The sequence below is a fragment of the Terrapene carolina genome, unplaced genomic scaffold, assembly GCF_002925995.2.
Source record: "Terrapene carolina triunguis isolate 2854851 unplaced genomic scaffold, T_m_triunguis-2.0 Scaffold211, whole genome shotgun sequence".
Classification (NCBI taxonomy): domain Eukaryota; kingdom Metazoa; phylum Chordata; order Testudines; family Emydidae; genus Terrapene; species Terrapene triunguis.
Window position 1 is genome coordinate 1,853,413 of NW_020664562.1, and position 27,531 is coordinate 1,880,943.

Below are 27,531 nucleotides of genomic sequence, written 5' to 3' on the forward strand. Positions count from 1 at the left end.
GAGGAGATCAAGGGGAAAGGCCCTGAATTCCTTCAGCATTTTCTGAGGTTGCTGAAGGCTCTTTCGGGGGTTACAACTGCGGGGGAAGGAGGTTTACATTCCTAAGCGAAGGGATTAAGAGGGGTACACCCAGAGAAGAGCTAGGGAAAGCTATTAGACTTGCTGGTGAGAATAACCGGCACAGAAACTGCATCTGAGACAGGAGCCTGGTCCTGAGGGTATGTGCTGAGAGTGTAATTGGACAGGGAATGGACTCCCAAACCCGGTACTAATGTTGTGATGTCCTTTCATAGCACCTTTCATTTCAAAGGGTCCCAGCCAGCTTTTCACATGCTTTGTACAAGAGTCACTTCCTCCACCACTGAACCAGCCATTTCTTGAATCCACATTCAAGAAGGATTTCACAGGGAGCAGCAACATTACACATTATATTAGGACAAGTCAATAATACTTTGTCCAGCTGAAACCTTGGGGAGAATTTTAGGTAGCTGGAATATAATGGCTAGGCCACAAGCCTGAACTCCACATATTGGGTCTCATTAAAAAAAAAAAAAAAAAAAGGGAGCTCCAGCAGTACCTTGTTAGCGCAGTGCTGATTCAGAGGCAAAATATAAATAACCAGCACGGCTCCTTGTAGCACCACTGGTTTCCCTTGGAGGTTCCCCATCAGTGTACAAACCGGACCTGAACTCCTTCAATATGGAGTTACAGATATTCGGAAGCAGTCAGCATTCCGGGGAACAGTGACTCTAGCAGCAGGGTAGGGTGGAGTTCATTGGTCTCTGTTTAGCCCAAAACGGGAGGTGGGCACTGGGCAGACAGGTCGGTCAGGATGGAGGTGGTTGTGCATCTTTGAAAAACAGTGCAGAAGCAGAAGTGTGAGACCCCCGCAGAGGCAGATGGGAAGATGTTCTGGCGAGGACAGGCATGTGTTTTTATGAGAGCTGCTGTTTCCTTATGCTCTTTGGTTCTCAATGTTGATCTGATTTGTGGCTCCTTCCAACCCTTTGCTTTTTCTGCAGCCTGTAACTGCAATTCGGTAGGTTCAGACCCCCTGAAGTGCAGAAGCGATGGGAGCTGTGTTTGCAAGCCAGGATTCGAGGGGCCCAACTGTGAGCACACACAGTGCCCAGCCTGCTACAGCCATGTGAAAACACAGGTAAGTTTCTCTGTCTGTCAGCTGGGTGCCCATCACCATGGTATCTGAGCTGGACTTACCTGCCAACTCTGCCTGACATCACTTCTCCAGCAAAAGATTTCAGTGATAATTCCCTCTCCTCACCCTGCACTAATTCCTTTGCATTCCTATCAGAGATTGAACCCAGTAGCTGTCAAGGCTAATCCACAGATGAGGCTCAGCAAATGCTCCTTTCCAGATACAAAGGAAATTAACCACCCATGCCCTGAGAGCTCAGATAGGCCCAGAAATATAGATCCCCTCTCCCCAAGAAACAGCTCCATGCAGATTTGGGAACCACATTGACAGACTTTCAGCTTTGCTCTGGGGAGAGTGAGGGCTCTTTCCACCCCTTGAACTCTCAACTTTGTAGGAAAAGACGAGACGAGGGAGATCCTTCTAGCCTCTCGCTATTGGCGCTGCCATGGGGGGACGAGGTTAAGGAGTCTGGGATTCCCTTCGGAGCATGGAGCAGAACGCATTCACAGTCACGCCACCTCCTGCTTGGATTTTAAGGTTAACCGTTTTCCCTGTGCACGAAAGAGCCCAATTCAAATCCAGTCCAGGGCTTTAGTGACTAGAAGTAATTACTCTCAGGTGGCTGTTTGGTGGCCTGTCTGGTCTCAAGTGGGCAAGCATTCACATCCCTAACGCCATGGTCATGACTGTCCCTAAGTGGCATCCTTGGGGATGGTCGCCGTAAGCAGGCCAAGGACTGAATGGGAGATGGGAGTAGAGGCTTGGTTAACCTCGTTGCTAGTTACGCTCCCTCCAGGAATGGTTTGCGGCACTTTGCCCAGGCTGTGTGGGGGAGCTTGCACTGCCTGGTCTGTCAATAAAGGATTTCAGCCGCCAGGGCTGTTAATCTGGTGTTTAGACCAGAACATTCACTAAAAGGGCTCTTCGTCCAGGTAACTCTTCCAGACTGTGCTGGGTTCTCTACTTCCTACAAATCCTGGGGCTTCGCTTCTTCCCACCTCCTAGTGCCTGTGGATGTGGCCCAAGCCCTTGTCTCTTTGCTTCTGTAACCCACGTTTCTCAGCCACTTGCTGACCCCGTGGCCTGCTTTGGTTTCAGGTGGATCAGTACTTGCAGCAGCTGCAGCAGCTGGAGGTTCTTGTGTCTCGGCTGCAGCTTGGCAGTGGGGAAGGGGCCAATGAGGAGCTGGAGGGGAAGATGCAACAGGCTGAGGAGACCCTGCGTGAAATCCTGAGAGAAGCTCTGAGTTTACAAGGTAACGCCGGGCGCCTCCCCTTGGATGGGGTTGGAGAGACAGCAGAGGGGCCCCTGGAGGCTGAATGCAGTGAAAGGAACCAATGCTAGATACTGGAGTGCAGGGCAAGGAGTGCAGTTCTGAACCATGCACTTCAGAGATAAAATTCTGGGACAGGCTTTCCCCTCTCCCCACCCCCAACTATGCAGATGGGGGGTGCAGTCCTGGACAACCCCCCTGACTGCTGGTACAGTATGAGTATACAGGGGACAGTCCCCGACTGCTGGTGCAGTATGGGGGCTGAGGGGGGACACTCTGGGACAACCCCCGACTGCCAGTGCAGTATGGAGACGGACGGGGGGCATTCTGGGACAGCCCCCCTGACTGCCAGTACAGTATGGGGACTGGGGGGACACTCTGGGACAGCCCCCCTGAGTGCCAGTACAGTGTGGGGATGGGAGGGGATACCCTGGGACAGCCCCCGACTCCCAGTACAGTATGGGGATGGGGGAGGGGACAACACTCTGGGACAGCCCCTCCCCCCCGACTGTAGCGTGTCAGAACTGTCTTTTTCTCCATTGAGCTGTCTGCCTGTTTGTGCTCAGTTCCGGTTTTGTATCCGGCGGCTCCCCTGCAGCCCAGTAAATCTCTCTTGGTCTCTCGTCAGCCTCTGACAAGTCCCTGGAGAGCCGGATGTCCAAAATGAAGGGACAAGAGTCCAGCTACCAGAGCCGCTTGGCCGACATCAGGGTGACGGTGCAGAGGCTGCAGGCGCTGGGGCATCAGTACCAGGCCCAGGTGCAGGACATTAGGAGGCTGATCGAGAGAGCCCGTTTGGACCTGGGGCAAAGCAAAGTGACCCTGAGTGGGCTGGTAAGTTCTCCCCAGGTCCTATCAGCACAGACACTCCAGACCAGCGAGCAGCCCCCCCACAGTAAATACATTCCTGGCCACTGCTGCAGAGGCTAGAGGAATCCTCTTCTGCTGACTTCTGTTCCCTTGCTCTCCATGGTGATGGTTTCCCAGCACCTGATGCCGACTCCCTGAGCTCTCCAAACCTCCTGCCTCGAGCCCTTCTCCAGCCCCCTCTGCTCCCTTCTTCCCTAATCTTCCCCTGCACTGTTCGTGCTACCAAGCTAAAAATAGCGGTCTAGATGTTATGGCTCAGGCTGGAGCTTGGGCTTTGAAACCTCCCCCTGTCCTTAGGCTCCAAAGCCTGAGCTCCTCCCCGAGCTGCAGCGTCTACGCAGCTCTTTTTAGTGCAGTGATGCGAGGCCCCATCTATCAGCCAGCCTGGGCTCTGAGACCTGGGCTGTGTAGATGTACCCGGAAGGAGGTGTCCTGCTTCTCCATAGGCTGCTTCAGTTTTGTTACAGGGAGGCTGCAAGTGCAGTACAAATTATTTTGTGGGTGCAGAGTAACAGGGGAGCTTTGGCCAGCACCTTGCTCTATGACAGGAGTTCATTAGCATTGCTCTTTTACCGGGGTTCATATAGACGGGAATGGCTGGCTAGGCTCCTTTGGGCGCTGAGGCAGAGCTGTGTCTGTGTGATGCACTCTCTTACCTTCAGCCAGTCATTATCAATCCCTCCCTTTTGCCAGCATTAAATCAGAGAGAGGGAGAGAGAGACAGTGCAATTAATTTCTCTTTCTCCTCAGAATATTCCAACTTCACCTCTCCCTGGCGGGTCAAACAGTTTTTTGATGCTGGCCCAAGAAGCTCTCAGACTAGCAAACAGGTGAGCAGATTGCTGCGTCCACTGGTATGTTCTTGGCCATGACTGCCTCTCCCCCAGTCCAGATCTACTGGTACTAGATGCACAGCGGGTAAACACTATTGCCAAGAAGCACATATTCTGCAGGGGTATGGTTCCCTTTCTTAGCTCCTTGGGTTTCCCAGAAAGACCTGCTCTCATGATGGAGACAAGGTGGGTGAGGTGATATCTTTTATTGGACTCACTTCTGTTGATGAGAGAGACGAGCTTTCGAGCCACACTGTGTGTGTGTGTGTGTGTGTGTGTGTGTGTGTGTGTGTGTGTGTATTATATCTCTCTAATAAAAGATACCACCTCACCCATGGGCGCCAGGTTTATATAATTTTTGGTGGTGCCCCAGACCAGGTCCAAGCAGAGCTGTCCTGTCCATAGGATGGACCGGGGCAACAGCCCCGGGCCCCGTGCTTCAGAGAGACACGGGGTCCAGGGCAACCTGGGGTGTTAGCGGCAGGGCCTGGCACTGGCAGCAGCAAGTGATCTGGCCCCAGCCTGCCCTTGCTCCGCCCCCATTCCACCCCTTCCTCCAAGCCCCCGTCCCGCCTCTTTCCGGCTTCTGCCCCCTCCCCCGAGCGATGCCGGGAGCCAGCAGCTTGGGTTGGGGCCGAATCACTCACTGCTGCCGGCGCCAGGCCCCCCACTAACCCTCCAGGCTGCCCTGGACCCTGCATCCCCCTGAAACATGGGGCCCCCCAAAGTGCAGTAAGCCCAAACATTGGTGGAGCTGGGCCCACGTTCCTAAATATTGGTGGAGCACGGGCATCACGGGCCCATATAACTCGCCGCCTATGACCTCCCCCACCTTGTCTCTCTAATATCCTGGGACCAACACGGCTACAACGGCTCTGATGACGACACACCTGAATAACAAGTGGATGGAGGAAGTGAGGCAGCCTTTGCAGGCCCATGTCTCATGGGAGCCCTTCTGTTTTCCAGCCACGTGCAATCAGCAAATGCCATTGAACAGGCAGTCAGGGCGGCGGTGGATGACTCAGGACAGGCCCTGGAGCTGGTGCGCTCAGCTGTGAGTGGAGGAGGCATCCTGGCGAGCTCTGTGCAAGGGCTGCTGCGAAAGTAGGTTCACAGCATGTGTTTGTGTAGGTCTCTATAGTGGCGGGAGGGGAGAGAAGAGAGTATAGTGAGAAGTGCCTCTAAGAATCCCACCCTCCTTATGGGGTGTCTGTTGGGGGTATACAATTTCTTTTGTGTATTACACACATTTGTGGGGCCAAACTCATCCCTTGGGCAAATCATCCATTGGTGTCAATGGATTTCCACCAGGGATGGATTTGGCCCAGACAGTCTCAGACATACTAAGCCCTGATCTACGCTAGGAAATGAGGCTGGTATAACTGTCGCTCAGGGGTGTGAAAAATCCAACCCCCGAGCGACGCAGTGAAACTGACCTCCGCCCTGGTGTAGACAGCGCTTGGTCAATGGGAGAATTCTGCTGTCAACCTAGCTACTGCTTTTTGGGAGGTGTCTTACCTATGCCAACCGGAGAACCCCTCCCATCAACCTGGGTAGCGTCTTCATTGACCCACTGCAGCTGCGCAGCTGTAGCAGCTTATGTGTAGACAAGCCCTCAGAGCGATAGTAATACGGGAACTCCAGAGAAGAGCTGCACAGGTGATTCGGGACTGGAGGGGACTGATCTATAGGGAAATATTAAAGTGGGATGACCAGGATTTGCAAAGTGCCTATTGATTTTGAGTGCCCAACTTGAGACACCTTAAAGGGGCCTAATATATAGAAAGAGCTGAGCGCCCGCCTCTGAAATTCAGGCTCCTTTAAGGCGTCTCATGAGTTTGTTTGCCCGTCCTTAGGCCCCTTTGAAAACCTTGGCCTGTGTGTGAGCCTGGGTCTGAAGGAGCATGTGACACAGGAGGGTCTGCTGCTTTTCATTTCCGGCTGACGTGGTGGGGGAGGCCGTGTTAAATAAAATGAATTGCTCCAGAGTGGGAAATGTACATGATGCTTTGCAAAGGTGGAGCCACCGACCAGCTTGCAGGCTCGCTGATCTGAGGCAAATGGCCCCACGACCTGACCCAGCAGGGAGGAGCTGGTCTCTGTGTTTCATGGGCTGCTAAACATGAGGTGGGTGTTACGGCTTACGATGCTTTTCTTTTTTTTTTTTTCTTGGCAGATATGATGAAACCAAATTGCTGGCCAGCGAGCTGGAGACTGACGCCAGCAGATCTGCGTTGGATGCAGACAGGGCCTATCAGGGCAGCCTGGTGCTCCTCAGCTCCATGTCTCGCTTCTCAAAGATCGACACTGGGTCCTTCCAGGTGAGGATTTCTTGTCTGCTAGACACCAGAGAACCTTGATGCACTTTGTTGATGCAAATCACAGTCTGCCAGCCCCTCCGCCATCCCGGTGTCCTGTTGGGAAGGAACCAATATGCTTCTCTCACCTCACTCTGTCCCCCTCTCCTTTCCACCCATGAGCACAGGGGCTGACGAGCCTTTGCCCATCCTGAGGCTGAATGTAATGGATTCTTACTCCTGCTAGGTGGCCCATCATCCTATGGAAAGCCTCACCACTTGCAGCGTGGCATGTTGTCACCCTGCTAAATGTACGTCTCTTTCAGGCCTGCTCTGGTTTCCAACAAGTGATATCGTGGTGGCAGCCAATCGGTGCTGGGGACCAGTCCTTGTGACTGGTGCTGGGTACCTGTGATCAAAGTAAACTCTTGTTTCCTTGGTGTCTCAGGAGGAGGCGAACCGGCTCAGGCAGGAGGCAGACACTCTAATGGGCTTGGTGGAGACGTACATGGCAGAATACAGGCGGCTGCAAAGCAACACTAGAAGCTGGGAGGAAGAAATCAAACAATTGTTACAGAGCGGGGAAAGCAAGAGACTGGTAAGACATCATCCCCCATGTTAGTAGGTATCCTGAGAGAGCTGCCATCTCTGTGATCTGTACACTACTTTATCCTGTCTGTGTTAAAGAGCAGGAGGTGGGTCAGCAGAGAGACTGCAATCTCAGCTCCATTATTCTGTTCGTGACCCAGACTGGGACGGGCGTTGAGCCTTTGCTGGCAAGCTGTAAATTTAATCCTCCCTGGTGAAATGAAGCTGCCTCAGAGACAGCTTTGGGAACAGGGCTGGGCCTCCCGTGCTCTCTGCTTGATCTGCTGTCTCCTTGTGTCCCTTCCGGCTCATTACAGGCTTCGAGTCAGCTGTTGTCCCGCGCCAACCTTGCCAAGAGCAGAGCACAGCAGGCACTGAGTGCTGGCAATGCCACTTTTTATGAAGTTGAACTCATCTTGAAAAATCTCAGGGGTGAGTCTCTTTATGGCGAAAGCATCTTACTTCAGCAGCGGTCACTGGTTCCGATCTATTGCTCTGAAAGCTCCACGTTGCTGTTTCCCCAGCTGGTAATAGTCACAGTATGTTCCATTTCAATGTAACGTATGCCAGGCAATCCCAGCTCCTAGCATCAAAGGGTTAAAGGATCATTCCAGGCAGATCATTTTAACAGTTCCTGGGCTGTGTGACAGTGGTGCAAACCTCCTAGGAATCTTTCTCTTCCTGAGTACACCCACTCCCCCATTTCCCCATTCTCTGACTGTGGACATTCTTCCATGGAATAAGCAGCTCCAGAGGTGCCAATCTTTCCTAGGCTGAGAGCGGGATTCTGCTTCCAGTAGTCTCTCATTTGTTCCTCCATCAATGAACCACATCCCTGACTCTGAGGAATGCCCTCTGGGATCTGATGGGGCTGTGTATTTTTTCCATTTTAGGGTTTCACCTGCAGGTAGATGGTAGGAGAAGAGAAGCTGAGGAAGCGATGAGAAGACTCCCTCTCATCAGCAATATGGTCACGAATGCCAATGATAAGACTGGACGAGCAGAAGGCGCCCTGGGCAGTGCTGCTACAGACGCAAAGACAGCCAGAAGCATGGCCGGGGAGGCAAAGGAGATCACTGGTAGTATCCAGCAGGTAAGGGGAAGTCTGGGTTCTTTGATAAGCAGAGCATTGGGGAATGGCAGGGGTAAGGATGGAGAGTGACAGAAGAAAATGGAGAAGGGTTACTGAGAAGCAGTCATCTTCCTGGATTAGACACTAACCCTAAATCCTGTTCAGCTCTCGGTCAACATGAAGGGTGTGAGTTACTTGAATGTATCACATCAGTGTGTCCTGATAAATGATATGCATAGTCTGAGCCCCAAGTGCAGACCGGAAGGTTTTGTGACACTGGCCTGGCATCAGTGAGACTGCAGGTGGGAGGTGTAATTCCTAGCTCAGCTACATAGCGAGGAGGTGGGACGGGATTGTACTCAGGCACTGCGGCTGCACTGCTGCTGTTAGTGTGCTAGCTCGATGAGAACTGGCGCGTGTACGTCTACCCCAGCTGGGAATCGCACCTCGCAGTTGCAGCGTAGGTGTGCCCGAAGTCACACACAGTCATTCCATGTCAGTGACGTGTCTGAGAGGGTGAGTTCAGGGAGTGGCTGCAAAGCAGAGTAAATAAAACTAGCTGGGAAAAGAGCACCATGTTACGCAAGTGGGTGAATCGATATAATTTGGGCCTGATGGGCCCGTGTTTCCAAGAACTGGGTCATCTTTCTGCCCATTCATCTCTGGTCTGATTTTCAGAGGCGCTAAGGACTAGCAGCCCCGTGCTGAAGTCAGTGACAGTTGCGGGTGCGTAGCACATGTGAAAATCAAGCCACTAGTCTGTCCTTTCAAGTGGATGTTGCCAATGTTTCTCTCTTGAATGAATCCTTGTTGGGCCTTCTTGCCTCTCAGATATCTCCTACTCTTACTGCCGTTGCTTTCTTAGGAGATAAGGCGGTTGAACTCAGAAGCCAACAGGACAGCAGATGGGGTCCTGGAACTGGAGAAAGGAGTCATAGCTTTACTGAACGAGGCCAGAGAAGCAGAAAGGGAGCTCACGAGGAAGGCTCTGGAGGTCGATATGGATGCCACCGCTGCACAGAAAGTGAGTTCCCATCCCTTGCCTTTAAAGCAACTGCAAACCTGTTTGGGTGACATATGCCCTTACTGCCTTGTTCTTGCCTCTCTCAGACTGGTCAGGAGGCGCAGGGTGCCCATGCCGGTGCCCGTACTGCTGGGGCTGCTGTCCAAGAGACACTGCGTGCCCTGGAAGACTTTCTACATCTGATGGGTAAGTGTATAACCACCTTCTTCTTCATTCTGTGTGTCATGGTAGTGTCCGGAGGGCCCCATTGCGCTAGATGCTGGACAAGCACATGTTGAGAGGTAATTTCTGCCTTGCTTCTAATTTAAACCGGCAAGACAAAGGGTGTGAGACGGGAAATATTAGCCTTGGTTATCCATTTATAAAATGGGGATGAGATGTCTCCACTATGAGCTAAGGGTGTGATCCCCTGCCCATGTCCATACTCGCAGTAGCTTGATGAGTGAGTGTGAGTGAAAATAGCAGCGTAGCTGCGGTAGCGGAGCCGTGCTGAGTATGTATCCACTGGTGCTGGCGTGGCTACACAGTAATTTACACTCACACTAGCTCTCATTGAGCTGCCATGAGTGTATGTGCACGAGCAAGGGAATCGCCCCTCATAGCCATAGACAAAGAGCGGTATGAATGCTTGCCCCCTGGGCTGTATGGCAGAGCCAGGAATTGAATCCTGATCTCCTGAGTCCCAGTCCAATGCCTTCACCACAAGACCAGTTTTCTTCTCTCCCTCTGTGACTGTGCCTCATTGCTTGGGATCTTGTTGATTTCAGATCCAAACTTTCCTCCACCCCACACCAGCCTGGAGGAATTTAATAGTTGATTACCTGTCTCAGAAACGTAACCTCTCCGAGCTCAGTTTGTGAAGAACTTCACACGAGTGTAAAGAAATGAATTCCAAGTATTTCCCAGCTTCCTCTTTCTCTCTTGTTTTGTGCTGTGTCCTCCATTCTGAGTCTTTGTCACACTTTTTTTCAAAGCCATTTGGCCTAGGCAGGTTGAGCGCCATGGATAACTGCAGCTGGGGCATGGGGCTAAGGGGTATGTACTTAGAAAGATCCAGTTCCCAGCATCTGTTCATTGTTTCCTTTTCTTTATTTTCCTCCTCGGAAATAGACCAGCCTGGCCCTGTGGATGAGCAGGCGCTGAGATTGCTCGAACTCAACCTCAGCGGGGCCAGGACGAAGAACAGCCAGTTGAAAGAGCAGATGGCCGAACTGGAGAAAACGGCCAGTCTGCAGAGGCTCCGGGTTCAGACTCTAGAGAGGAGCATTAATGAGATCCTGGCAGACATTAGGAACCTGGAGGAGATCCGCAACAACCTCCCCCCAGGCTGCTACAACACAAATTCCATTGAAAAACCTTGAGACCTTTAGGAAGACTCTCTGGACTGGGTCTCTCAGGCTGTGGATACTGGGGCGTGGCCTGATGGGTCGTGGGGGATGGGGAAGCCAAGCCTGCCAGGACCAGCTGCCTTTGGCTCTGCTGAGCTGAACACGGACCCTTTGGGTGCAGCTGGTCAGACTCGGTGTGGCAATGTGCTGACGTTTGCCTCACGACATCGCGTTTTGATGCCAACATCACCACAAGGTGCCCCTGAGCCGGGAAAGCCTTATACTCTGGTATCCGTCCATCCCTGGAGTGCAGGAGGAAGGAAGGAGAGACTGGCTGCATGAAGAAGCTGCTGGTCAAGAAAAGCCATAGCTAGTAGGAGCCCATCCCTAGAGTATGGCCTGAGAAGGCAGCGGCACCCGGTTCAGCTTCTGGACAGTCGCCAAACGAACGTCTTATAAAAGCTGAACTCTGACTCCTGCAGATCTCCCTGTCCCTGCCAAGGCCCTGACACTTGGGCACAGCCAGCGGAACTTGCCTCTCTCCTCCAATGCCAGCGCCTCTCTCATTGCCTTTCACCACCCAACACAGCACTGGCTCCCCTTGGTGTATTGCAAGACCCTTTCTCACCAGCAATCCTTTCCGAACCCAGCGAATGACAGGGATGGGTACAGGACCAGGGAGGTCGGAGTTCCCTACTGCAGCACTGTCCTCACTGCCTTTCCAGTCTCAACACTGACACTAGCACTGCCTGTATATCTGTTTTGTGCTTTAGACTTGTGCAGGGGGAGGACCCAACTTGTGGCCCTTTCATTAAAGTGTAGGTCTTCCCCGGTGTATCTTAGCAAGGTGACTAAATTACTGTTTAGTCAAAGGGAAGGGATTTATTTTTGATGGTTTAAAAATGATCACACTGAAGGGGGTGGGAGGATGGTCAGTAACTCCTTAGACTGTTGAAGGGGCCCTCAGCTGGAAAGTCCGTCCTACCAGCACACCCGGCTCCCGGGGAAGATTTCACACCCCTTCTCATCCTGGGCTTTTCATTCAGGCGGGTTCTCAAGGGATTAACCGGAGGCGATGTCTTCATGATCAAAAGCTCAGGTTTGCAGTATCTCGGCGCACTGAAAGCACAGGTGCGAGCCCCAGGAGGGATGACTCAGCCCTTCATCCTGCTGAGGGCAATCGAGTACCAGGCAGTTTACTGTGCATCTTTCAGATGAGACTTTGAAAAGCAAATTCTTGTCTTCTCTGCATGGACATCAAAGATCCCCTGGCGCTTTCCATAATAACAGGGGGGGGTTGTCCTGCTGACCTTGGCCAAAATTACTGGCACCCAAGAGCCCAGCTTACCCTTCACAGTGTTAGCATATTGATTGCCCTATTAAAAACCCCCAACACCATAAAGGTAACCAGATGTGTCTCCACCTCCAGTTTGGAAGAAGTTTGGTGCTGCCTCCCAACAGACAATGTTCAATGTTTTACATAGAGCAGCCTTGCGTCAGAGGAATTGTGACTGATTCTTAATCAATCATTCTCTAAAACTGGAGGAACTGGAGGCAAATCTCTACCACAGGTGGGTTTCCTGTGGGTCCAATTTCATTTTGTTCCTCTGTCTCAGTGGAGACAGTTCCCTGGCCCTTCTGGCCACTGGAGGACGGCTCTGCTGGATCCTTGTTACCTCTCTTGTGCCCCACATAGTGTGGCAGGATCAGCAATCTCAACTGTGCCCCAGAGGAGGTGGTCACTTTCTGGGGTTAAACTCACCCTTCAGTTGCTCAGCTTCTCTGATAAAGTGCCACCTCCTTGTTTGAATATTATATGTTAAATAATCATCTATGGTATATTTCTATTTATAGTGAAACACACTAACCTCTGGCTTGTTCTGCAATTTCTCCCACTGCACAGGACAGGACAGATGTTATGGATCTGACTTTTTTTGTTTTGTTTTTTTGCTTAAGTGCACTTTTTAATTGAAGAAAAAAAAAAGTCAATAAAAAACAAATCCTTGTGGCTGGATGTTGCTGTTTCTTTTTTTCTTCCCGCTCTCCTTCTGGAGATAGGTTTTTCTGTGTCCAGAAGAGGTGAACTGACTGTTGGGGAAAGGAGGCAGCAGCGTGGGTTAGTGGCTAGAGAAGGCTGATGATACTTTCTAGTGTGGGTCTTCTCAGAGTGCTGTACAGTGATTGGTAATGACCATTATCCTTGTTTCACAGTTGGGGAAAGTGAGGAATGGAGTGGTTAAGTGACCTTCCCAGGGGAATAGAACCCTGGAGTCCTGACTCTGTTCTCTTCTCTACCCTCTAGGTTCTCAGACTTTCATGGGGGGGAACCAGGCTTTAATAGGAAAAGTGTCCCATGGAGACCTTCCCTCCCATTCATGATCGTACAGTGTCCCCCAGCAGCTTTGGCCTTTCCTTTTGAGGAAAAGTAGTAATAGAGGAGCATTAAGTTTCTCTTCTGATGGCTCTGGCTGAGGCCATCTTCTCCTCCTCTGCCTTATGTAGCAGCAGCTGCTGGTCTGGCCTTTCTTCCTTGTTTGAAGCTGCTTTTACAGGCCTCCAGGCTCTTCTTTGCAATGGAGGCAGAGCCAACACCATGTGACCTGCCAGCTTCCTACAGAACATGTGTGATCCAAAGGCCAAGGATCTCCATTTCCAAATTGCAGCATTAGACCACTCTGCCTCCCTGATGAAAGTGGCTATAAAATAAGTGCAAAGTATTTTCCTTATTCTCGAAGACAGCCATCCAGCTGTCACAAAGAGGAGCGGGACATTTCCCTAGCTGAAGCAGCAGTGAAACACTACAGTCTAATAGCATCATTTTTTATTACATAATTTAAACACTTTGCTGATAAAGAGGTGGGGGGTTTTTTGTTTCGTATTTTTTTTTTTTTGTCGACCACTTTTAGCAACAGAAATCCAACTCCAAATTCTTTCACAAAGATGCAGTTGGCAACATGGCAACTTCAACCCATTGAGTTTTTTTTTCTTTTAAAACTTTTTTTTATTCATTTCAGTAAAGCAAAACTGTGTTATTAAAATTGCGGGTTCAAGGACCATCCCACCCTCTTTCCCCCCCCCCCCCTACACTGAAAAAACCCCTTTCCTTGCCAACCCTTGTTGTATGGGTTAGAGATGGAGGCGAGATTGCTTGCGCCAACCCAAGGATCAAATCCAAACCGATCCCAACAGTTCAATAGTCCACTCCAAAGATATGCTACACCCCCATCCCCCCCGTACCATGAGTTTTACTGAGCAGATAAATGAAGGCATAGATAAGACTAGTAAGACATAGTATATTCATCATCCATACCACAATGCTATGTTTCTAAGGCATGCCGTCCTAAACTGGATGAGATCGAAAACTGGCCTGCTTCCTATCTCACCCTTTGATCACCTGAAGGAGCGGGGGATCGAGAGCTTTTTGACTCTTATAAACACTGTCTTAATTCCTTTTTATTTCCTTTCTCCATCTTCCCTCAGTTAAGAGCAATTGTCCTACCTCCCACTTCAGGGGCAAGCCTCTTCTCTCTGAGTTTATTCCCTTATTGTGTCTTGGTGGCTCATTCTAGACATCGATTGCTTTATCTCCTCCAGCTTGGAGTGGAGAAGTACAGTAGGCCCTGGCAAGGAGCCGTTGCTATTCTCTGAAATAGCTTGTGTGTGAGACAGCTCATGAAAAGCTTCACCCACACAGGGTAGTAAGATCAGTTTGTCTAGAAGAGCTTAGCTACTGACGTTGTATAGATAGAGAACTCTTCCCCTCCCTCCCCCACAAAATGACCGTGCCCCTTATATCCACCTGCTGTGTGTGTGAGCAGGGGTCTCCAGGAAGGCTGCTCGTTCCAGGTTCCCCCATGCGAGTATGTAGAGCAGTGGGTGCTAGCAGCAGGAACTCCAGATGGAGATGTCCCTGAAGAACAGGCGACTGTACACGTTTCCTTCCTGCTCCCATCAGCCTTCATGGATTCTGAGTCGGCTTGGTGCCCTCTTGGAGTCCATATTTTCCCCCACCTGGACATACACGTTGGTGCCATGACCGGCAGGAAGAGCAGAGAAACCAGAGTCTGGCAAAGCCAGTCCAATCTCCCCACACCCTTTCCTATCCTTCTGCTTGTCATGGAAAATTTCAGTGCAACAGTGACAATTCCTGAACTAACGTTTTCAGGTGGGGGGTAGAGCCTGGGAAGGGAAAGCTTGCTGGTGGTACCACTGACAATCCTGTTGCCTTTCCAAGAGGACAGGAACGGGCTAGTGGTCTGAGCAAGGGCCTAGGGATTCCTGGGTTCTAATCCCTGCTCTGACACTGATTTTTTTCTGGGCCTTGGACAAATCACTTAACCTCTGGACTTCTGACTTTCCCTCTGTGAAATGGGGGTGACAATACCTACCTCTGAGGACTGATCATTGACTTCTTATAAAGCGCGATAAACTGCAGTGAGTTTACAAATGCTACATATGTTTTTCTGGCTGAAGGGCTGACAACAGCGGTTTGCCATGACAGAGACGCCTTCCTGGACTCTGGCTTCTCTTGGTAACAGGCCATAGTGAGTTCACAGCAAGCAAGGTGGCCGTGTGGAGCACCGGGTCACCAAATCTAGTGCAGCGTCTTCTCTTTGAAGCTTTCACTGGAGCAGGTTGTGCTTCATTGCAACCCTTTAAGGGCTTTTGCTTTAAGGTCCTTTCCTGAAATGCTCCCTCTCCCTGGGGGCGGGGGATCGCAGCCCTCCGAGGGGCACAAGCAGCAAATTCCCTTGGTGGGATTCTAGTGCCCTCCTGCTTTTCATGGCACCTAGGGAATGCAGAGAACCCAGCGCAGAATAGCTACAGTGCCTTCTTACAGGAATGCAATCGGGTTGAAACAGCCAGGTTAGCACAAGCATAACAGGGAAGTAATGGCAGGTGTCTGAGAACTAAACACAAGCAGCTAAACTCCAAATAAAAGGGCTAATTGGAAAAGCAGAAGGACAAAACCTAAAGCTGGGCTTTGCCTTCCTCTCTAACGATGCAATGACTCCAGCGCATGCACTGTCACAGGGCTGGGAGCCCTCTGCAAGTCAGCGGTACCCAGCACTGCAGCCTGCTTGCCGGGGCCAGTATGAGGCCTTTGTGCCTCTTAAACATCCCTGCTCTTTCCAACCCATCTCAGCATTTCTTGGCCAGTGTAGGTCCCCCTTGCATCTGTTCCCCTTGCTGGCATTTGGCCCAATGTGCTACAACCGCAGCCCTGGACAGCAAAGCACAAGAGTGGTTTGTCCTGGAAGAGGCATGCAGGAGAGGGGGGATGGTGCAAGTTGCAGAGCTCGCAGGGTGAATAGCCTGCGTTTAACAGACTCCTCACGGGCAGCCTGAACCCCACAGACTGGGAGGGGGAGAGGGAAGGGAGGCAGGCAGGAGTGGAGACCATACTAACCAGGGAGGTGCCAGCAAGTAGATCCCAGGGGTTGGGTATGAAGGGAGCAGCTTGTGCCTATAGATCAAACGAGATCCCTGAGAGCTATGCTCTACCCATCTGCATCTGCGTAAGGCAAGTTTGCTCAGGGGTTAGCTATGATGGCAGCCCCCTCCCTGCTAATGAATTCATCAGCCCCTTTTGACATATCATTGTAACCCCCACTGAGACCTCCGTGTCTCCCTGCACAGCAGGATATGCTGCCTGTTGATCAGAAAGACGCTTATTGACTTTTGGTAAATATCAGGTTACAGAGCCTCTCCCCCTGTCAGCAACCCACGGACAGATGCTGCCATGTTGTGACGCTACAAAACCTAATGGTTGGGCTTGAGAGAAGCACGACCAGTGGCCTTCAGCTGCCGTTCGCTTTTGAGTTCCCGTGATCTAGTCTGGTATGACAGGTTCCTTTCTAGGATCTGTGTCAGGTACCCGCCATCTGTGACTCAAACACAGCATGACCACTTAAGGGACATCCTGGAGTGACCAGGTTCATGTCAAGTGAAGATTAAAGGAGGCCCCTCCAAATGAATAATTATCTACAGCAGAAGCAATTGCTGCCAGGCTGAGGTGTGCTTCCCCCTGCCGCCCCCGCCCTCCGCCCTGGGAGCCTTAGCTCCAGAAAACCATTTCAGAATTTTCAGTTTCTTTTTTACTTCAAAGCTAAACTGTCCCATAAGTGGCCTGAGCAGCGCTCTCAGCCTAGCCCAAGTCTGGGCATTGAGCCAAGTGGGTTAGGATCTCCCATGTTGCGAGGCCAAGGGGCTCACACTAAAACTATTAATAAAAAGATCCACCGTGTTTTATTTAGCTTAAGTGCCGTAAGATGGGAAAAGACCGAGCCCCTGTTCCTGGAGCATGCTGGGAAGGTGGACACCAGGGCCACTTCCCTAGGGCATGCTGGGAAGGTGGACACCAGAGCCACCTCCCTAAAACATGCTGAGTACATCTCTATTTACCGTACCCCCTGCCCCCCGGTGTATGAAGGGGAAGGGTTCTCCGAAGCAGATTGCTGAGCTGTGTACCATTGGGGGTTTGCCACAGCTCCCTGGAGATTCCTGCACTATGGAGCGCTAGAGTCAGTGAGTGAGACAGGCGGACGTGCCGGAGGCTGAGAGAGAGAGACAGACACACAGAGAGCGAGAAGTGTGATGGAGAGCTGGAGGGAAGTGGAGCGGTGGGGCTGCCTTGCTGCAGCGCCTCAGGCTTTAACCAGAGGCGTTGATGTACAGCTGGCTCTTGAGGATGTAGTCAATGACGGGCTGAGACAGGTAATCCACAACGTGTCCATCCCCATGCTGCAGGGCCAGTCTGGGGGGGCAAGAGAACAGAGGTAGTCAGTGCTTGCCAGTTACCCGCCCCACGTTGCCCCAGCCTGTTTTCTCTTCCCCAACAGGAAGCAGCTGTTTGGATAGGGTTCAAATCAGGCTTCATGTGAGCTCAGTCCATGGAGGAGCTGGTCACAGCTCCACAGGGAAGGTGCATTTACGAGGGTCACTGTCTCTCACACGTATGCATATGGTAACATTTTAGCCAAAGGAGCCATTGGTCTGAACGTGTGTGTGATCAATTCAAGTGGATGGGACAAGGCTGCCGAGGGAGGACGGCTCAGTGGTTAAGGCACTGGATTCAAGAGACATGGGTTCAATTCCCTGTTCCGTCACTGACCTCCTGTCACTTAATCGCTCCGTACCTCAGTACCCCGTCTGTAACCAGGGGATCAGACCACTTCCCTCCCTCACATGGTGGAGCCATGATTATGAGGTGCTCAGATACTATGGAGATGGGGCCATGTAAGTACCTAGATAGATGGGGAAATGTTTGTGGTGGATTGTGGGAAATTCTTGGGTCCGCTGGGTGGGAGATGAGATGCCCTGCAGTGGGAATTGAGGGCGGGTCGGGTCTCTGTACCCTGCAGCAGGAGGCTCTTCGAGTCACGCACCTGCTTTTAGTTGAACTGACGACGGACATTGGGTGGTTCACGTCGTCCTTCACAACCAGGATGTTGTTCTGTGGTGAAAACGAGAAGAACAAATGAACATGACTGACCTCAGCCCTTTGCTCCTCATGGCTTGTGCACCCAGCATGTCGGGGCTCTCTGGCCGTGAGGACACTAGTGCCCAGAGGTGACATGGGCAGCTGGGCACTTCCTTGGGGATGGTGAGAGGGCTTCTGGGTTCTCCATCCCAGTCACTGAGGTCTGGAACAAGGCCTATGAGTGCCGAAGATGTAAGTGACACACAGGCCTCACACTAGTCCTGTGCACAGGGATGAATGTCTCCCTGAATGCAGAGGCTGGGAGCTTTGCAGGTATTGGTGCTGCTTTATGGAAGTGGTGCAGCGGTAAAGCTTCATAGCTGCCACTGCACAGCCAGCTCACCCTGCCCATTGGCTGCCCCGCAATGGCATCATGGCACAGTAAGAAACTGGGGGCGGAAGGCAGAGCCAGGCCAAGCGGACCCAGTCCCAGCCATGATGCAGGGAATGTCTGTGTTGTGCAAAGTTACTTACTTTGTACTTGCGGAGTATTGAGGAATGGTTCATAATCCGGTCTGTGTCTGTGCCGTCCCGGGGCACCACCACGATCCCAAAGTCCCCGACAATCACCTCCATCTGGGAGCAATGCAAAGAGGGACGTTTCAGAACCTTCTAAGCCTCCTGCGCCAGGGCGATGCTGGCCCAGGAACCAGCTCACAGGTCCCTGACTCAAACGAAAGATGCGCTGAAATATTCTGTGATGTGTTGAAGGAACTAAGTCTTAACTTACACTCTTTCTGCAAACTTCCTGGAAAGTCTTTGCCAGAAACATGAATGTCATTAAGGAGGCTAATTGGCAACTTCCCAGGGGATGTCTACACTGCCAGTTGGAGATACAAATTCTAGCTCAAGGACCCACACCTACGCTAGTGCACTAAAAATAAAGTGTAGCTGGGGCGGTGCGAGTGGCAGGAGGCACTAGCTACCCTGAGCACGATCCTACCTAGCTATGTACTTGGGGCAGCTACAGGGCCGGCTCTAGGTTTTTTGCCGCCCCAAGCAAAAAAATTTTTGGCTGCCCCCCACCCCAGCCCTGGGTTCTCTCTTCCCCACCCCCCTCCTGCACCCCCTGCCCGCCCCGCCCTGGGCTCTCTCTCCCCCCCCCCCACCTGCACCCCCTGCTGCCCCAGCCCTGGGCTCTCTCTTCCCCCCCACACCTGCACCCCCTGCCACCCCAGCCCTGGGCTCCCCCCACCAGTGCTGACTCTGCCCGCTCTCCCCTCGCCTCCAGCCAGTCCGGCGCTGGCAGGGTCGGGGTAAGCAGCGGGGCTTCTGGGCCGCGCCTCAGCCCAGGGTCCCTCCATCCAGGGCTCCCGCCTCCAGGACCAGCCGGGACCCGGGAGGGCAGAGCCGGGGGACTGCCCCGGCAGAGGGCTGAGGAGCCGGGGCAGGGTAGCCCCAGAGGCAGCGGAGCCCTGGAGAGCGGGACGCAGGCCCCGCCCTCTATGGCCCCGCTGCTGCTGCTTCTGGCCGCCCTGCCACAGTCCCTGGGCGGCTTGGGCCACTTCGCCCAGCCCCGGCTGCAGCGCTGGGGGGTGGGGGGGGCGGCAGCCCTGCGGCAGCTGCAGGCGGCTCCATGTGCCCCGTGGGGTGTCCCCCAGCCTGAGTGTCCCCCGCTTGAAGCCTGCCCGGCCCAGCCACAAGGTGTGGGTGCTGCTCCCCTGCGGTGCGAACCGCAGCGGCCCCAGGGCGCCCCCCGCGCACGACGTGCTGCTGCTGCCAGGGCCGGCTCTAGGCTTTTGCCGCCGGAAGCACACAAAAAAAAAAATGGCCAGAATGCTGCCCTTGAAAATGTGCTGCCCCAAGCACGTGCTTGGTTTGCTGGTGCCTAGAGCCGGCCCTGGGCAGCTAGCCCCTTGCACAGCCATGTTTTAGCATGGTAGCTCGAACTGAGCTAGTGTGGGTATGTTTCCTTGAGTTAACAATCACCCGCTATGCGTGACGCGTAGACAGACCTGCAGGTATTCTGATTGTATTTTCTTACAGGACTTTTCAGTGCGTTCCCTTCCTATGGGCCTCAGTCTGCGGTCCCACTCCACACACAGAGCTCCCATTGACTTCACTGGAGGAGCTGCTGAATTGGGGTCTGTAATGGAAAAGCTCTTCCAAAGTAGCTGCTTGTTGCCAAATGCTAGCAGTAAGTACCGATGAGGTGGCAGAAGGGGCAAGTTTAACCTCACGGCTATGCGGAACTGGCCCTTCTGTTCCAGCGTGTGCATATTCAGTTCCCATGGAGACATTGGCAGTGGTGGCTGGCAAGATTTCAGTCTGGCAAAACCTAATCCAAAGCCAGTTCAGATCCAGGTTCCATTCCATTCAAACCACTGTGGTTTGTCGGGTTTCAGATTAAAGGTTCTGACTTGGGCCCATCTCTATGGATCACTCTGCAAAATCTGGTCTGGGTCCAACCACAGCAATGGAAGAGAGAGTGATGAGGGAATTTCCTCTGCAAGGCTTAGCCGCACTCCTCAAAAGAGGAAAATCCAGCTGGGCTCCTTATCAGTTAGCAGCGTTGTTGCTGAGTTTCAAGCTGGTTTCCTGGCTTCACTTGGCACCTTCTAAATCTAATACAAACAGCCCCCACCCACCTAATTTAAAGTTTATCTTTGCTCCCTTTGCCCTACAATCCTGGGATTTTTCTTCCCAAGATGACACTGACACTGCTCCATTTCCTTTGGGTTTTGTTCCAGTTACGATCTTGCTAAAGCTCCCCAGTAGCATGTTCTGTACAGTGAGTTGATGGAGTATTTAATGATACTGCTTGAACCAAAGCTCAGGCCTAGAATCCCACTGTTTCCACTTAAAGCATTTCATGTCTCTGTCTGGCTTAAGATTTTATCCTGCCACCCATCACTGTAGCATGAGAGTCCCTCACCTAAAATCAATACCAAGTCCCTAATGGGTCTCTGGAACATCTCCCTTTTTGGTGTTAAGCTGCTCCTTTAGGGTAGGCTTTTTGGGGGGGAACGGGGGGTTGGAAATAAACGGGGTATTTGAACTGTGAGCATCACTGGTGGTGGCGGAAAGGCTTCCTCCAAGAGGACGGCTTTGCAACATTTCCTGAAGACGGTCAGGCTCTGGCCTGATCGCCTCTGGGGCTCTGTGCCACAGCTGGATGCCCTCGTAAGGGAACGCGTTGTCCCCAGCTCTCACTTGCTTCAACCTAGGCTTTGTGATCTGCATTGGCCCATGCCCGGGGGAGTGCAGCTGTCACGGGGGTTCCTAGATCAAAATTCAGTCTTTGAGATAGTTGGGGGTTGAGCCATTCATTGCTTTGAAAACTAGGACCAGGGTCTTAAATTGGCATCATAAACTGACTGGGAGCCAGTGGAGGGACTTGAGCACATGCCTGATGTGCTCACTTTTTGTGGCCTAAGCCACGGTGAAGGTGAAGCCACATTCATGCCTGTGCATCGTCTTCACATTCAGCTTCAGTTACAGCAACCCAGCCTGGAGGTGACAAATGCATGGAGTGCTGTGGTCAGGCCCTCACTGGGGGGTGGGGTGGGGAGGCATAAAGATGCCTAGCAAGCTAGTGGTGGAAGAAGGCATTTTGGGAAACTGATGCTACCTGGTCATCCAAGCTTAGCGAGGATTCAGACAGAACCCCGCTGCTTTGCCCCACTTTGGTGAATGGAAGCTGTGCACCTTCAGTGGAAGGTGAGACAACATCTTGACCAGCTGTTTGAAGCACTTTCTCCTTTCAAACAACTCCCCACAACTTAGTGCTCTTGAGCATATCCGGAAATATCTGAGCAAATAAACTGCCACGTGCTAAACAGCATTATTTTTACCCGATACAAATGTTAGTCCCCTAAGCAGGTGCTGCTTACAGGAAGCAAAGCAGAATCTGCAGTGAACTGCTGTCTTCAGTCTCTCATGTGCTTTAATCGAAGGAGAGGGTGCTGGGCTGTTTTTCCCCCAGAATCCAGTCCTATTTTGCGTGGGATCCCAAGTGTCAAACCTCGGGTCTAAATTAGGGCACCCAATCCTGACCCTGAGCACTCAGACCTGCTGAAAGTATCAGACTGGGGTGCCCAAGTGCCAATCTGAGCACTGAGATGCAGGACTAGGTGCCTTAACTTAGATCCTCAAATTACAAAATGATTTGTTATTTTTCAGTCTGTGAGTTGATTTCCCAGAGGTGCGTCCGGATGGAAAAGCAGCTCACAAAGCGATTCATTTCCCGGGGTCTCCTCTCTGGTTTGCCCAGTTGCAGAGCAGGAGAGGGGAGTGGCTGCTGTTTCCTAGACTGGACATAGTTACTGAAATTGAGTCTCTCTGTTAATCTCACTGTATCCATGTTAGAAGTTTGTTTGCTTGAGTACTCAGTGTGGGATGCCAGAGGAATTTGGCTTTAGAGATCATCTGGCACTGGATCAAAGACAACTCCCAAAGCCATTTTCTGGTGGTCCGGTGTATTTGTTCCACTCTTGTCCAGACTTTGTTCCTCCCTCATCTAGATTATCCACCCCTCTTGGGTCCTCCCCATTTTCCAGCTTTCTCCCCTGATGTTCATCCAAAATTTGGAAACCCCATTCTCTCATAGCCGGCAATTACTTCAGCAATATCACGTATGGCTGCCACCTTGGGGTAAACCACACACCTGACTGCCTCAGAAACCTCCACCACCACTTTTCCCACAGTCGACTTTCCAACACCTAATTGCTTGGCAATGGACCTGTAGCAGTCTGGGGTAGCCAGCTTCCAGACGGTTATAGCAACTTGCTTCTGGATCAGAATGCCTTTATGGAGGAGTGTCACGGCAAACTGCTCACAAAGCACCAGAAATGTAGCTTACTTCATGTTTCTTCTTCTGGCCCCCCTGCTGGTCATCCCAGGTCTGCATGATGCTGTGACCCCACCAGGCTGTGCTTGTGGCCCTGCTCCAGAAGCCCAAGTCACCAGCGGCTGTAATGAATGCCATCAGCAGCTTCAGCCAGTTTGCATCTGTCATGTCTGTCGTCCTCCTCCTGCTCCATCACAAGTTTTGTCAGGTGTCTTTGGTGGGTCAGAAAACACTGCTGAAATGTCCATCCACGTCTCACAGAAGCTCTGCCCATTTCCTGACACAGGAATACAAGTGCAAACATGAGAAGTTCTTCAAAAGGTGCCTCCTCTGTGTTGCTGGCTCCGGTAGCTGGGAGCGCACTGACCAAAATGGCTGCTCAGCAGGCTGTTCAAACTTCCCGCCACATGAGAGGTGGAAAGTCAAGTTTTCCCACAGTGCACCACAGCCAAAGGCTAGAGTGGCCACATTGTGCGAGGGCACTAGGGAATCTGGGATATGGTTGGCTTGACTTGGGTCTGCGTGCTGCAGTGAGGATGCCAGAGCCCTAGTTTGAACCCAGGTTAATGTAGGGTTAACAATCAATGTAGACGCTCAAGCCCTGAGTTTTTTAATGCAGGGTCCACTGACTTGAGTCCCACTAACCCGGGGTTTACATTGCAATGTAGACATACCCCATACACTGCAATATAAGCCCAGGGTTAGTAGACCTCGTGTTGGCAGATCCTGGGTTTGTTAACCTAGGGCTTGAGTGTCTTTGCTCATTTGTAACCCCAGGTTAGGAATTGTTGAAACCTGGGTCCCAAACTGAGGCTGCAGCAAGTCCAACCACCCCTATCCCAGACTTCCTAGCGCCCTCCCAAAATGTGGCTGCTCTAGCCCTTTGTTCATGGTGCAGTGTGGGGAAAACTTGACTGTCCACCAAACTTGACTGTTCAGAGGACCAAGAAAGTCAGCCCATGGGATTATGGGATACTTTTGGCAGACTCCCAGAGCACAAGTTCAACGGGGTTGTGTCTACACTGCAAAGCAATCGGGCTTGAACTCTGGGTCCCAGCCTGATTCAAGCTCGGCCCCTCCACCCCCATGGGGTCCTTGGACCTGAGCCATGGTTTAGTGCATTTTGTGTGCAGATGGAAGGGTTAAGCCTGAACTCGAACCCTGGGCTTACATTGCAGTGTAGATATACCCCACAATTATCTTCCCCCATGTCCACTGTTCTGACCATGTTGCCATCCGCCAAGTCCTTGCACAAACTTCCTGTAGCCTTCTTCACCAAGTCTAAGTTCCTCATTCAGTCTTCAAGGACTGTGCCACATTGTGAACCACACCACACCTCTCATCTTCCTTTCACACAGCCCCTTAGGCCTGGAACACCCTCTGTGTCACTGTTCAGGAAGGACTTTCCTTTCCTTGATTCAAACGCCCACTTAGAACTCTCCTCTCCCACAAAGCCAGCTAACAATCGTCCAATTCAATAACACTGTTGCCCACTCAATACCAAGGAAAAGAGCAACACTTGAACCTCCCTCTATATTTCCCAGCATGTCTGATCTGTGTTGTCTGTGTCGGTTTTAAATTACTCGGGTAGGACCACATATCCTTCTGTCTCCTAAAGCACCAAACGAAGGATTTCATTGGAAAACATGTCTGCTGCTTTCAAAGGTAGGAAGGAAATCTCACCCCTTCCTGAGCTCCACTCAGGTCAGTAGAGACAGAATGTAACTGCTTGTGGGCATGTCATTTAAGACCTGTCTGACCTACTTTGGCATTAGAACATCAGCAGAACTAGCTATGTCCTTGCAAGATGGAGCTGTTGCTTTTATGCATGTGTCTGATTTAGGTAGTTCAGTATTTTCTGGCTCTGACGGAAGAGATCATCTGGACTGATGGGCAAAGCTTGGGCAAATATTCTCCCCAAATCCAATTTCCTAGCATGTTCTCTCCCAAAAATGCATTTATAGCTGTTATGTTTGCATTTGTTTTGTGTTCCCTTTTGCAGATATTCTAGTGCATGAATTCACTGGGGGAAATGTTCAAGGAAACAGCAAATTATATGTGATTTAATACAGAATAATCATGGAAAGCAAATTTTGAACTAATTCCAGGTACACCTGAAAACCTCACTCTAAAAGTTACACTTACGCAATCAGGGAACAGATTATTCACATGCTTACAGGCTTTGCTGGACTTGGTCCTTGGTCCTTAAAACAGAATTCTGTTGTCATGACAATGTTATCTGTAATTATCTGGGGGAAGTTCCATGGCTGTTTTATACAGGAGGTCAGACTAGATTAGTGGTTTTCAACCTGTGGTCCGCAGACCTCTGGGGCTCTGCAGACCATGTCTAAGAAGTCTGCAAAAGGTTGTCATTACTATAGAACAGTGGTTTTCAACCTCTGGTCCACGGACCCCTGGGGGTCCGCAGACCATGTCTAAGATTTCCAAAGGGAGCCGCACCTCCATGTGAAATTTTTTAGGGGTCTGCAAATGAAAAAAGGTTGAAAACCATGGGATTATATTATCACAATGGTCGCGTCTGGTCTCGGAATCCATGAACATAGACAGGTTTGCTGGAGGTGATATTTCTAGCTAGCAAGAGTATTAATGTAGTGGCTTTAAACTATGTTTGTTGCTATCTGTCACTCAAATTACGAGGAATCTTAGGTGGTGAATGGGGTCAGTATGATGATAAACTGGGTTCTGATGACCAAGCCACATTCTTACTTTTATTGGTAAGTACCAGAGCCCCTATATTGATGGGTGTATTAGAAAAGCATATCAAATGGTCTTTTCTCCACATGTAGTGTTGTGGACTCTTGTTATTTTAGCATGAGTCTTGTGGTATTTGATGTTTTTACTTAAAGCACCATCCCCTGGAGTCAGATGACTGTGAGAATCTCTGTGTTCATAATTTAAAAAGTCAGCATCTAGCCCTCGTGGTTGCACAGAAAATGTCTGAAAATGTGACCCAAGTGGGCACTAAACATGCCAGATGCCCGCAGACAAAACCCAACCCCCCCCCCAATTTTTTTTTTTAAATCCTGAGATTTTTAAACTAATTTTTATTATTTTGGGGGGCCTGAGTCGTGATTAGGAATATTTGGGGCTGGCAATACAGTACTCAGCTTTAAAGACAAAATAATCTGCTAAGGTAAAAAAACTTTAAAGATGGTAAAATGCATTTAAGGCAACACAGATTACAAGAAATAATTTCAACAATTTAATTTGCTTTTCATCATGGATGCTGTAATGTCTCATTTCGTTCAGTTTGGGCAGTGAAATGGGACTGGTCCGTTTCACTTCCTGGTTCTCATGCCCTAGCACAAGGCATGATGTGTTTGGGTTCCTAAAACTGTAGTGCTATATAAGAGCTAGGCTAGAATTATTATTATTAGTGGTAAATTTATACTACACGCAGGGGCGGCTCCAGGCACCAGCGCACCAAGCATGTGCCTGGGGCGGCAAGCCGCAGGGGGCGGCCTGCCGGTCGCTGTGGGGGCGGCAGTCAGGGAGCCTTTGGTGGCATGCCTGCGGGAGGTCCGCCGGTCCCGTGGCTTCGGCGGCAATTCGGCAGCGGGTACGCCGAAGCCGCGGGACCGGCGGACCTCCCGCAGTCATGCCGCCGAAAGCCACCTGACTGCCATGCTTGGGGCGGCAAAATACATAGAGCCGCCCCTGACTACACGAACACTGTTTTGCTTGGTTTATTTAAATTTCTTTTCCCTATAGTGTCATGAAAATTGGATCTTGTATATCCCTATATCCCCCTCCCCATATTCTAAATTTAGGGCCTAAATCTATTTAACAGCATCTGTTTATAAAAGAAAATGAGTTTGGGAGATGGCCTTTAAAATTTTCCTTACACCCTCAGAATTAGACATAAGTAGCTGCAGTCCCCAGCTGTCTCTGCCACTCATCTCCCTGTGGGTGGGGAGAAAAACATGATGTGAAAGGGAAAGTTTCTGGCTCCAATTTGAAATAAAAGCCGAGTGGGTTCTGAGAGTCAGAAGCAGGATACCTCTCTGGCTCGCTCGGCTGAGGGTGTAAATGGAAGGGGTGGGGCAGGATGGAATGAGGGATAGAGGCAGACTGTTCAAGGTTTCCCATGTGAGTTGACATGTTATGGAATGTTATGCCACATGTAAGGTCACCGTGGGAGAGAGCAAAGAGGCGAGAAAAATGAGAGGGGAGGGAAGGAAACAGCGCACAATGGATTGTATGCAGTGTTAGCCAGCTACTCACGTCAGACTCATTCCAGAGGCCTGGGATACAGAAGGACTCCAGCAGGTCACTGCCACAAAGCAATAAGATACGAAGCTCTGAAGAAAGGGAGCAGAGAATGGAGAAGTTGAGAGACATGGGCTTATGGCTTCCCCCTGTGACACTACTGAACCAACAATCCCTGCACTGTGTTGCTGGAGAGACTCTTTCTGTAAGACACAAAAACCAGGGCCTGATGCTTTGTGGCTATTCAAGGTCCTATTGCACTTTCTGCAATAACAGTGATGTTAGCTGCAGTGCAGTACCCTGGCCAAGCCATCTGCCTACCCTAAATACCTCTCTAGTTTCAAACAGCATTTCATTTCCTCTCCTACACTGCTGTGCAGCATTGCTGTGGGCGGTTAAACAGCTGCTGCATTCCGCCCCAGAGATGGCTGCATTTCAACACATGTGCATGTGCCGTGTAAAGTATCTCATGGGGAAAGAAGTGATTCCTGTGTATGTAGGTGTATAGAAGTGATTTAGGATCTTTTAAAATGACAGATGTTCTATTAGTTCTCTGTTAGATATTACAAGGACCCGGACAACTGGTTA

The 27,531-nt window shown here is 51.1% G+C and overlaps 2 protein-coding genes across 2 annotated transcripts in view; one reads left to right on the top strand and one right to left on the bottom strand.

The window, feature by feature from the left end:
* LOC113407475 (laminin subunit gamma-2-like) overlaps window positions 1–10,474 on the top strand; it is a 37,108-nt gene extending 26,634 nt beyond the window's left edge. Inside the window, exons 12-23 of the mRNA XM_026656043.1 lie at window positions 1,023–1,159; window positions 2,255–2,411; window positions 3,058–3,263; window positions 4,050–4,129; window positions 5,099–5,236; window positions 6,309–6,453; window positions 6,878–7,027; window positions 7,335–7,449; window positions 7,911–8,110; window positions 8,955–9,113; window positions 9,200–9,299; window positions 10,224–10,474. Of these exons, the coding sequence (XP_026511828.1) occupies window positions 1,023–1,159; window positions 2,255–2,411; window positions 3,058–3,263; window positions 4,050–4,129; window positions 5,099–5,236; window positions 6,309–6,453; window positions 6,878–7,027; window positions 7,335–7,449; window positions 7,911–8,110; window positions 8,955–9,113; window positions 9,200–9,299; window positions 10,224–10,474 (1,838 nt within the window). The remainder of the gene's footprint in view (window positions 1–1,022; window positions 1,160–2,254; window positions 2,412–3,057; window positions 3,264–4,049; window positions 4,130–5,098; window positions 5,237–6,308; window positions 6,454–6,877; window positions 7,028–7,334; window positions 7,450–7,910; window positions 8,111–8,954; window positions 9,114–9,199; window positions 9,300–10,223) is intronic.
* A 6,380-nt stretch (window positions 10,475–16,854) lies between these two features.
* LOC112113468 (nicotinamide/nicotinic acid mononucleotide adenylyltransferase 2) overlaps window positions 16,855–27,531 on the bottom strand; it is an 81,325-nt gene continuing 70,648 nt past the window's right edge. Inside the window, exons 8-11 of the mRNA XM_024209758.2 lie at window positions 26,959–27,035; window positions 18,399–18,500; window positions 17,830–17,897; window positions 16,855–17,198 (exon numbers count right to left, since the gene is read on the bottom strand). Coding sequence (XP_024065526.1) covers window positions 17,096–17,198; window positions 17,830–17,897; window positions 18,399–18,500; window positions 26,959–27,035 — 350 coding nt within the window. The 3' untranslated portion in view covers window positions 16,855–17,095. The remainder of the gene's footprint in view (window positions 17,199–17,829; window positions 17,898–18,398; window positions 18,501–26,958; window positions 27,036–27,531) is intronic.